The 12,197-nt window shown below is 43.2% G+C and overlaps 1 protein-coding gene across 1 annotated transcript in view; it reads left to right on the top strand.

Moving 5' to 3' along the window:
* rspo2 (R-spondin 2) overlaps positions 1–12,197 on the top strand; it is a 75,878-nt gene that overhangs the window by 35,712 nt on the left and 27,969 nt on the right. Inside the window, exons 3-4 of the mRNA XM_023330351.1 lie at positions 8,218–8,361; positions 9,549–9,737. Coding sequence (XP_023186119.1) covers positions 8,218–8,361; positions 9,549–9,737 — 333 coding nt within the window. The remainder of the gene's footprint in view (positions 1–8,217; positions 8,362–9,548; positions 9,738–12,197) is intronic.

Genomic DNA, 12,197 nt, shown 5'->3' with positions numbered 1-12,197 from the left:
TATATACTTTTTCCAAGTAACTTCATCCAGACTTGAAAAACCAGCAAGCGGCGGGTTGTTGTCCGGACCCATGTCTGTTTGCTACATCAGCACCACAGCACCAGTCCAGTTTTATTAATTCTTAGCATATTAGAAGGAACGTCCTATGCTCCGCAGACATTATAAACTGTTGTCGTTTCTTACTTAACTGAAAGAGAAAGACATCTTGTTCTTGGGTAATAAAAGCGCTTTTATTTACGTCAACTGAAGCATAGAGAACCACTGTTTGAATTTTGACTAGCAGTTTCTGATGCTTTGCTGGATAATCTGGACCCCTTGCCTTACACAGCGCTGTTACAGCAACATCTTGTATTGTCACGTAGCGTTAGCTCTCAGGACGAGGCTCACTTTGATGCGATTGCTGCTTCACTCATTGCTCTTTAATCCAGTTTTGTACTTGGCCTCAGCTGCTCTCCATGTGTTATCTTTTTTTTTTTTTTAAATGAAACGATTCAGGTCCAGTCTCCATGAACTGATATTTTATTGTCTTAGATGCAAAATTATAATTTTTTTTTTCTTGAGCTGGTCCAGCTAACTGGTTCCCAAAGGCTCAAATATGTCTACAACAAATGACAGTGAGAAATTAATTGCCGTGATAGCGAGAGCCGCCTTGTGTTTTGGTTTCTGAAGGGGCCCGGAGCTCGGTGTTACGACTCTGTTGTCATGAGCTTTTTAAACACGGCTTCTAAAAATCACTGAAGGAGCAGCAGTTGCTTGTTATTACCCCAGAGTTTGTCTGTGTGATCTTATCTCATTCAAGATTTTTTTTTTGTGGACTCCCTGTGTAAAGAAAAACAAAAACTAGACAAGCAGAAGGCCTACACACTCAGCCACTTGCTGGGCTGAAACCTCACTATTTTTCGGCAGGGGTTCTGTAGGATCCACAGGCATGTAACACAAAGGTCTCTGGATGGGAAGAAGAAATGTACTGCTGGAGAAACAAAGTTAAGCAGGAAACCCCGAAAAAGAATGTCTCCTTTTGAGAAAGATAAGTCAATGGCAAACAACAGACATGCTTTTTTACATTATTCTGTTAAGTAGTAAAGGAAGATTGCATTTCAGACCAACACGTATTCAAGGGATACGTTTAGCCTAAGGTTTAGCAAACATTAGGGTCCAACACCTTAAACATAAATTGTGAGTTTATTCACTGTGATTGTTGGAACCATGCAAAAAAAAAAAAATTAATCCATGTGGACAGAGGTCACAACATAACCCAGGTTACGGTGGACCTTCGCTGGACTTCCACGTCATTGGAGTCTGAATGCTAAAAGGGCTGAACTGTACTAAAAGTAATAATTTTGACATTTACTAACAAGTAATGTATTATTTAACCTACTAAAAAACATGCAGCTAAACAAAATGTATCTTTTAAATAGTAAATAGACTGAATTTACAAAGTTTTTTTCTACTCAAACCATTTTATCCAAAGCGCTTTACACTGGACTTCCAAATATGCACTCATTCATACGCTGATACATGGATCGGTAGGCAACTTGGAGTTAAGTGAAACATACCCAGGTGCAGGAACAGCTGAAATCTGGCTCATAACTCTTGCATTACAAGACAACTACCATCTTAAGGCTATCTTATGACTGGAAGGCCTTCGTATTCGTGCCCATCTCTCACAAACAGCACGGACCACCACGCAGGACCGTTCTCTGCTTTGCTTCAACGGTCATGAATAGAATGCCATATCTTTCTGCAAACAGTGTCCTCCATGGACAATGACATTTTAGCCATTTGACAATCTGCATTGGCATTTTGTGAAGAATGCAAATGTATGTAATGCATCTCCGTCTATGATAACCGCTCCTCAGAAGTATTCATGTAACCTCAGGATACAAAAATCAAATGGAGGAAGCAGACTACTTGTGGCAAAAATGTCAACCTTGTTGTCAGAGCGCATTTCTGCCTAAAACTTCTGACCAATCACCGAACACATCTGTACAAAAATAGTTTCACTGGGACCCGGTGTTGAGAAGGGGACCAGGACGTCGCCCTGTGGACAAGATGATGCAATTTTCGTCACTCAACTACGTCAACGAAGGTCGATTTTGATGCTTTGGATGAAGTATGGAAGAGCCTTCAGGTACTAGAAGATAAAAGAACACTTCTCTTGACACCCAAATCAGTTTACGTCTTTGTTCATCAATGCCTGTCCATCAGGCTACATTCAGTCTGCATTGGTAACTAGTTGTAATGTGGTCACAGTGGTGAGAAAAACAGCATCTTAAGAGCTCGACGCAAAAGTACTGTGTTAACTTGCAGAGCTGGTTCATTAGGAGTGTCGTTTTATACCCTATTGTTCTATGTGATCATGTGCTGCATTCCAGGAGGCAAATCTAGTTGCTGTAGCTCCAGTGAGATGCACAAAAGTTTGTATCAACTGTCTGGAAAACAGTTGATAGCACCCATGTCATTGTCTGTACGTGCTATTCTGCAAGGAAGATTGTTAGTGATTTCAGGTTACATTTGATCTAAAACCAAATTGGTGTGAACGATGTCCAGTCATGCTCTAACCCAAGCCGCAATTCTTCACAGTACTTCAAGTTCAACAAATCCCAATCCATCATGCTGTATCAAAAGCGAAATGCTTGTAGGGAAAGCGTTACGAGCCATCAGACGGCGATCAGAGTTGTATTGTCTACATGACTAAGTGTTGCGAGGGTCCGCCTTCAGAGTAGGGCTGGTTTGAAAATGTGCTTCCTCAGACTGAATTAAAGACCCACAGCTACTGCGGACGAACGCACATTTTCTAGTGAAGAATCTATTGCAGTGGTGCCCAAAGTCGGTCCTCGAGGGCCGGCATCCTGCATGTTTTAGTGCTTTCCCTAGCTTAACGCACCTGTATCAAATGATGGCTCCTTAGCAGGCCTAAGAAGAACATTGACATGCTTCTACCACCAGGGAGAGAACTAAAACATGCAGGATGCCGGCCCTCGAGGACCGACTTTGGGCACCACTGATCTATTGCCTTGCCACACAACTGCAGATTTCAAAGGTACCTACTGCTCAAGTTGCTGGTGCTGTCAGTAGGTAACCGGATGACAAAAAGGCATCAGGACTGCCAATATGCCAATGATATGTAAAGTAGGTGTGTGGGCTATAGTTCAGGGTCAGGCTATGGTCCGATGAAAGACCGCAGGGTAGCAAAGACAGCGAGGGTGTGTAGAGGAAGTAACTCTGAGTTTTGCTAGAGTCAAATGGCTGTATACACTGGCAGCTCTCTTCCCATCAACTCGCTCTCATTCAAGCTCCTTGTTTCTTGTTCTAAAGCTGAACTGGAGGGTATTTCCACCACACAGTCTGGCCAAGGGAAAGAACAGTTGCTTTTGGCCTTTGAGCTTTGTCAAGGGACATCTAATCATCACAGCTTTGCTAACCGCTCTTTTAGATTTGCCAGTCAGTAGAATGGATCCATAAAAACCAAGCCCTTCTACATGCTAACGGTAGCCAGAAACAGACTGTTATTTTCATTTCACTTTTTTATTATCTAAAAGAAGAAAAAAAGTAAACTGTGGACTGTCTGTGCTTGAATGCTCACATGAGGTTTGAGCGGCGTGAGTACGTGCGAGCGCTAGGGCTGGCTGAGCATAAATAAGCGGAGGTGGGGATATCACAGACGGTGTGAAGAAGCTAGAAGGACCGCTGACACATCTGTCATCCCTGATCTCCCTCTGGAAGGTCCTGATTGGCAGGAACACCACCTCTGCCTCACCTATTGCTGTGCTAGGGAGGAAAGGAGCGCCCGAGTGGAAAAAAAAGCCCCACAGTGGAGAGAGTTGGGAGGAAAATGGCAGCTCCAACCTTTGTTGCGAACTCCTGCCATCTGCATCCCCGCACGACATGGCTGGGTGGCAGTGATGAAGCCAAACAGCCTTTGTGTCAGCCAAACCTAGGGTAGGTCAGGGCTGTTCAACGTAGGTTGTGAGGTAAAGATGGAGAAGATAGAAAAACATGGTTTGTTTTCCCATCTGCCAGGCATTTTTACAACATCTGCACTTCGGACGTGGCGATCAGAAGCTGGGCGCACCCTCTTGTGGGCAGATGAGTATGCGTCTGACAACTAACCTGTCAGGTTTATCAGCTCTCCGAGACATATCTCTGTCCCAACACACCGAATGTTCATGCTAATTAGTTGAGTGAGTGCACACGGAGCTTTGAGAAGAAACAGGAAGTGACTGAAGCTGACACGTGGCTTTAAGTGTCCTCGATAGAATCAACGGTTTACTCATCCAGACCACAGCTGAGGGGCCGTCGTCTGCCAAGCAGGGCTATTAGATCCCGAGTCACATTTGGTGACTCATCTCTCAGCTTCAGATTCGCTTGAGATAAAATCTCAAGAGCGACACAGAAACAAGTAAAATGCGAGGCGCAACCGCGGCGTAAACCGTAGAAAACGTCAACTGCTTCAGTGGCATCTTGTGCAGCTCTTCTGAGCGGTCATGAGGCTTTTCTGCTTTTCCGCTCATAATATAATGACTCACGGCCAGAACCAGTCTGAGAGATAATAAGGATAATACATTTAAGTCCGGGGCACAGGAGGCCTTCACTGGGATCCAGTGACCTCATTACGTCTCATTAGTCTCTCTGTGACACCTAGATGAAGACTTTAAAGGTGGTCCTGAGGTTAATCCCACTGGGGTGATGAACCCACTCCCTTGTATCGTTTGCTCTGGCACTGCTGTACATGTTGCTTTCGCATTCGATGTGCGTGTCAGCTCCCGCTCCCCCACCCCCGTGATCTAGATAATCCTTGATTGAGCCGTCAATCTCCATCGGCCCAACTCGTTCTGATAACCTCTGACCCTTCCGTCTTCATCGTAACGTCCACGGCGGCTCATTTGTGTTCCACCTCATCCATCCATCGCAGGGCGACATTATCATCTCATCACAAAAGCCTTTTTTACGCCGCTCCCTGTTTACATCAGAGATGGGAAACCAAAAAGTGACGCTTTAATCAAAGGCTCGATAAACGCTACCGTCGTTGGCAGGATCCCGTATTTCATACAGCTGTGTTAGTGATGTTTGCCAACAATAACCAAGACTATCACAACAAGCTCAGTGCATAAGAGCACTGACAGATGTTCTTCGTCTCTTGCTCATGTTTTTTTTTTTTTTTTTTTTACAATTCGCTTTGTGAACTAGCACTCTCTCAGGTGATGACAAGTCTGAGAAGTCTACAGCATGTTGAAAATATTAAGGAACACTTTGTGCTTTTCAGTTTGTGATGCTTTAACTCGCTCCCCGTGTTGCAGTTGGGCTGTACCAGCTTCCAGCATGGCAGACTGTGTTTAGTCTGGACAGAGATTCAGTTTCTCCCAGACAGGAATATGTGGGGGGTGGGGAGGGCAGAAAGTTTGAAAAGAACACTAAGTAAAAAAAAAAAAAAGGAAAAAGAAAAAACTCATAAATACAGCTCCTTGCAAAAGTATTTATACCCCTTGATTATTTTCAATTGTCACGTTACAACCACAAACTTACACAGGCTCAAGCTGAGTGCGATGGAGAACATCTGTGAGTTTTACCACAGATTCACAGTTGGACTCAGATCTGGACTTTGACTGGGCCGTTCTAACAGAAGCTTTAATCTCAACCATTTATTCTAGACCTAGCTTAACATTTGTGAATGATTACTAATGAACTGCTATTGTTCTTCCACTCTTGCCCCGTATTCATCTCCATACAGCTTCCTAAACCAGCTTCGCTGTGTCTGCTGGATAAAAGCATACCCACACCATGATGCCGTCCCCTACATGTTTCACATTAAGGATGGTGTGTTACAAGAAAAGTGATATTCAGTGCTACTTTTGTATCAATCATTGTCTTAGCAGACCACCTTTTATCGCTGTCTGCTGTGCAGCACCAGCAGCAGGAAACTGGAAATGCTACAATCTTGTTTTTGACAATGTTTTCTTTCTGGTCATGTTTCTATGTAGCCCAACTAACGGTCAACCTAACGGACACCTGAGCTGTGGATTTCTGCAGCTCCTCCACAATTACCATAGGCAGCTTGGCTTCTCCCCTGATTGATTCTCTCCTTTTCCAATTTGAAAACCACGTCTTATTTTTCTACCACTACAAAATTACACTTTAAATTGATGTAGTATATACATTTCTATCAAAATAGTATGAATTTTGTGATTTAATTAAAAGGCCAGTATTGTGTAAAATCAACTTTTTAAAAAAAAACTTTGCACCATGTTACAATCTTGTTCTCTTATCAGAAACATACCTGGAATGTTGCTTTGATTGTTTCATGCATGTTTGAGAAATCCTTTAATCTCCCATGGTAACCATTCAGTTGTCCAAAAGGTCTAGTTGGACCTACTGTAGTTCCGCCTCCTCAGAGATGCAGTTTCTAAACTTCTAACCTATCGCCTCACAGAGCACCCCTCTCCGGCTCAGCTCCTGCAGACTAGCCAGCAGCAATTAGCAAACACCTGGTGGAACTTTGCAGCAGCTGAATTCATCATACCAACTACTTCTTAATGCAACACTGGTAAAAACATTGTCAAAGGGTTAATAGAAGAATGACAACTTCCTGAAGGCGGAGTTTCAGAAAAAGCAGGACTTTCTTAAAGAGACAGTGCCCCAATTTCAAGTCATTAAATTACAAAGTCAAACTTGTTTTTAAGTCATATTTGATATATACAGCATTTTTATAACTGAAGGTAACTCGATTGTGTCATAAAATGGCCCTCTGTCTGGAAAACACATAATGCTCCCCCTTTAAAAGTTCATGAGGTCACAACACATTTTTAGTCTGTTTAGGTTCTAAAATAAGCTTGGAGCACAGGAGATAAGAAAACGCGCTTAATAATTATACGGGGTGTCTAAATGTGTACATGTGGGACGCGAAGAAGAAAGGCAAACTGCCGGAGACGTGATTTACGGTCAGCGCAGTCACGTTTTCCAGAGCGCAGCTTTATTGTAGAGTGAGCCTGACTCTAACCATATCTTATTGGCATGTGTGCGATTGTGCAGAGCGTGTGCGTTCACGGTTTGTTTAGACTGGTCGGGAAAGCGTGAGACCAGAGTGAGTGGGCCGAGGCCATACTTTAGGGTTCAAAGTGAGGCGGGGAGGGACCCCCTCGTTTTGCAGGAATGCCGAGGAGGAGGCCTGATGGTTAGCTGGAGATGGTGTAATTAAGGGGTGTGATTGTGAGAAACCTTCCCTTCTCCGGGCTCTGCAGAAAGGGTCACAGATAAAAGAGCGAGCGCCTCAACTATCTCGTCTGTCTCCGCGCTTGGAAAGAAAGTCTTTCGGGTTTCAGAGGGAGAGATGACGACCTACCTGGGAAGCCCCCCACACCCCACCCCCACCCTTTCGCCTGGAGGCCTCAACTGGAGGTTGAGGGTATCGGGGGGCATGCGTAGAGTCTCTGAGAAGCAGCATAAATTAGACAGCTCTGGGAGGCTCCTTCTAATCATGTGGGGCTGTGCGTCGCCCCGTTGGTGCGGTCGTTGTAATTTAGCCCGGCTCGACGTGTCATTTGCAGGGACCTTGATGACACATTACCGTGCCTTTTCTTCGGATGACGAGGGCGTGGCGTGAGACACAAAGTTTTTGCAGTTGCGTTTGCCGACGAAGCCGGTCCCCCGCCGCCTCTCAGTTGCGACCTCTTTTGGCTATGAAGCCAAAACACCGAAACCAGCTTTTGTCGTCATTCAGAACTTAATGAAAAACTGACTTTCCAATAATTTTGGGGGTGTTGGGTTATGGAAAAATATGGAGATATGGAAGAGATACAATAGCACTACAGACACTATTGTTCTTTTTGTAGCACCCCGTAGTTGAAAGCATGTGAGCTGGCGTGTTTTGCATGTGTAGTTTTGGATGAACCTTGCAGAAAGAGGTCAGCTTCCATCAGTTCCTCACCGTCTCTCTGCTTCTTTTTTTTTTTGGTGTGTGTGTTTTCATACTTTTGATTTACTCGCTTTGAACAAAAGCCGGAACGTAAGGGTTTCGGTTCTCTACAATAACAATACAGTGATTCCCCCATGTGAAATAATTCACAAATCTTCTACCATTTTATATTTTTGAACAAGGGAGAGTATAATCCGTTCAACAACCCCCTTTTTCCCCAAACACTTTAGCTCCGAATCAATTCCACATGAAGTGGATTTCTGAAACCCAGATGACGTTTCCTCTTTCTCTGTTTCTTCCCCCAGGGTGCAGGATAGACAACTGCGAGTCCTGCTTCAGCAAAGACTTCTGCACCAAGTGCAAATCTGGTTTTTACCTGCACAAAGGGCGCTGCTTTGATAAGTGCCCCGAGGGCTTTGCCCCGCTGGAAGACACAATGGAGTGTGGAGGTATGTCAAACCGAACAAAGTCAGGTGCATCGAGAGAAAAAATGGGAACATTAAGGAATGTTCCCATTTTTTCATCACCTGTCTAAATCGCCAGATCGCCAAACCATAACAGACCAATAAGAAATAATTTTTCTATTACAGTAATATCATGTTATGCCCTCGTTGTGGCAAGTGGATTCATATGAATAGTGACTGACTTGGCAGTTGTCCAGTCATTGCCAAAGAAGCTGGCTGCTCACAGAGGCCTGTAACAAGACATGCTAATGGAAAGTTGAGTGGAAGGGAAAAAAATGGTGGAAAAAGGTACGAAATGTCATGCTTCCAAGTGTTGACAAAGTTGAGTGAGACATTTTTAAAGCAGATCTTGATATCAGTTCCCTCAGCTGACCTGGAAAAAGTAGCAAAACTTTGGAATTTTGCCTAGAGGAAGATAAGAGACACTAGAACAAACAAGGCAGGTGAGCCTGGGCTTCCTTAACGCCGCTGCACAGCCATATTGACTCTGTAATTCAAGCAAAAAGAGCCCCAACCAAATACTGTCATATTGAATAAAATGGAATATACATCCCAATGAATCTCATTTGTCAGACTAGAAGTACCTTTTGAAAATTAAAACCTATAAGCTGGTATTAAACATGCTTTCCATTAAGCTAACATTTATGTTTTTAATAATATATATTTTTGGTATTGGTCTGATGTAATTCTCTAATTTAAAGGTCATGTTTTAAGTAGTTGAAAGTGGAAAATAATAAGAAATAAAGCCTGTCAAGCCTCCATCGTTGTGTTATTAATCTATATTATGTGCTTCCGTCTAAAGTACATGAGCTTTTCATGCTTTTCATGCTTCATGTGTCATCATGTAGAGGTAATATTCTAATTTACCGAAGGGCTCTGTGCTGTACATAAACAAGCATTTTAATTGACTAACATTTCTATATTAAAAATACTTTTCTTATTGGTCTTGTGTATTCTAATAATCTGAGAAAGCAAATCGTGATTCAAAATCTTCAAATTTGTCTCTGAAAACTACATTTTTGACATCTCAATTTGAATGCGAGCTTACAGGATCCCAGTGACGCTAAGCTAACTGGCGTGAAAATCTAAATCTATAAGTCCTACAGGTGTCTCTGATGAACACTGGTCTGTGATTTGATGGCACGCCACTTGTCTCTGTGTAACCCACGCAGAGGGCTGCGAGGTGGGCCAGTGGAGCGAGTGGGGAGCCTGCACCAGGAGAAACAAAACCTGTGGCTATAAGTGGGGTCTGGAGACTCGGACGCGGCACATTGTTAAGAAACCCCCCAAGGACACAATACCGTGTCCCACCATTGCCGAGTCCAGGATGTGCAAAATGGCCATGAGACACTGCAGGAGAGGTAAGGAGCACCCGCGGGCGCCTGTCGCCAGATCTTCGTTTTCTCACCTGCGTCGCGTCACCCTCGCACTCCGGCTTTTGTTTTTGCCGTCTGAGCGCTTGAGGTTCACTGCGGCGCTTCTCCTCTTTGCTTTTCCCAAAGTGGCCCTTGTTCCACCAGCCAGCTTTTTTTCTTTTTTTTTTCCGGGGCTTATTTCCCACCATCTCTTTTCCTCTCCTCTGTGGAATCCTTCAAAAGTATAATCTGCAGGTTTCCTCAATGGCCGTCTCTGTTTCCTCCTGTCAGCTTGAGAGATTTCTGCAGTACGCAGAGCATGTATGTCAGGCCAATATGCGAGAAGTCGATGGAATTTCTCTGTTTGCGTGTATGGCTAAAGGAAATGTATGTATATATTTAAAGGGTAAACCATTTTTTTTTCTTTCTCAGATGGTCCAGACACGCCATTTGGCGATGAGGGCCTCTGTTAGCGGCGCTTTTAAAATAAATGCCCTTTTCCCGTTAATGTACTTTAACATCGCTCATAAACTTGGGATTACGATAAGGCCAAGTGTAAATATTTAATGCCCCAAATAAGGAAGCAATTACAGTGGCAGATATCAGTCTATCAACAATTTAACAGAAAAAGACATACGCTAACTTCGAGGATTTTTCTCCATTTTTGGATCGGGTGTGCTGAACGGGACGGTCACTTAGCAAAGTGGTGAAAGAGTAAATAAAGTTGAAATAAACCCTGATAGTTTCTCATATTTCAGCTCTGCGAGGGCTGCTGACTGGGTTGGAAACTGTGATCCCATGGCACATTTAGTACTTAATGTCCCGTCTTGTTTGTCAGAGAGTTTCCCTCCAAACGCCGCGCACCTCCTCCCGATTCCGCCATGGCTACTTGACCTTTTTTTCGAGAAGACTTTATGATCGTCCTAAATCAAAACTTGGCAATGCTCTGCACAGAAGCCGCGTTTTTTTTTTTTTTTTTTTTTGTTTCCTTGTTGGTGTAGTCAGCGATTGTAAAACTTGCGCAGAGGCCAGCAGAATTCTTAAACCCAGTTGTATGAAAAGCCCTCTTCTCATCCAGATAGCGTGTTCCAGCTCTGGTGGCCACGGGTCGAGTGTAAAAGTGTCACTGCGTGTGCATCTCAGGACTCCTCAGGCATGTGAAATGCTGTGGTGGGCCTGTTTAATAAAGGCAACATTTCATACTTAAGCATGTGTTGTTAATTCCGCACTCCTTGTGAAAAACTCCACTTGGCAAAAGCCGGTGAAACGCAACACTCTACAGTTCACATGAATAACAGGAAAAATTGGAGCCCCAGAGGTTGAACGGGAGGGGAAGCGCTGCGCAGACGCAGGGCTGTCGCAAGGAACTACATGGTGACACGATCGCTTTCAGTGGGTGATGATAATGAGTAACTCGGTAGGAGGGAGGTCACTGTCTGTAATGAAGGAAAGCCTTCAAAGTCTGCATGAGAAAGCAGGAAAAAAAACTAGGAAAAGGTATTGGCATAGAGTTATTTTGTCATGGTAAGCAATAATTCAATAAATGGCATGATAAATTAAAATGAGAGCAATAACTTTCATTTGGACAACACTTGTCCTCTATAATAACATTGAAAAGTTTTGAGAAATGCCGCAAACACCTGGTACGAAGTAGTTAGTTTGCACTACCTGCCAATTTTTGTCTGGTTATCCTGTCTAAGCTAATTATTGTGTTAAATGTTCTTTAGAAATCAAAGTTGTTTTTTTTACTTTTGAGTGGGGTATACTTACATGCGTCATCCGTTATTAATATTATTTTGATATTAATCCAAAATGGCCTCAAAATGACAATATTATCATTTATCGCGATACCTTTTGGGACAGTGCATCATCCTGCAAAATTTGTTATTTTGCCAAGTTCATACCCAATGAAGCAGTTCCATATTTTGTCACATTTGAAACCCCGAAACAACTGAGGATTTTATGAGACAGGATAAAACATGGGGGTGGCATCATTATGCTGAGGTGAATGTAAAAAACAAAAACAGGTTGCCATAAACTTGAGGCTGGGATGGAGGTTCGACTTAAGATTTAGGACGGCGACCCTAAACATACACCTTTTTTCCTCTTCAAACATTTCAATTTTACTTTACAGTCGTGCTGTACTACAGTAGGTTTTTGCGCATCACCTAGAATACCTTTCAGATACAGCGGATGATGTGGCTCTGGCATAACAAAACGTGAAAAAATTCACTGGGTTACAAACATATTTGCGAGGCACAGTACGAAAATTGCAAACAATCATTCGCACCACGGTAAGAGAAGTGCAGTCCAGTCAAATTTATTTGTAAAGCACATTTTAGCAGCAACACAGCTCAAAATTTTTTACGTCATAAAATCTGTACACGTTGCAAATGCCACAAAGAGCCCTTTCTGTTTAGAAAGAAACCAAATTAAAACTTAGCACACAATTCCAAGAGTCAGGAG

The sequence above is a fragment of the Xiphophorus maculatus genome, chromosome 3, assembly GCF_002775205.1.
Source record: "Xiphophorus maculatus strain JP 163 A chromosome 3, X_maculatus-5.0-male, whole genome shotgun sequence".
Classification (NCBI taxonomy): domain Eukaryota; kingdom Metazoa; phylum Chordata; class Actinopteri; order Cyprinodontiformes; family Poeciliidae; genus Xiphophorus; species Xiphophorus maculatus.
This window is presented reverse-complemented; position numbering and strand designations above follow the sequence as displayed.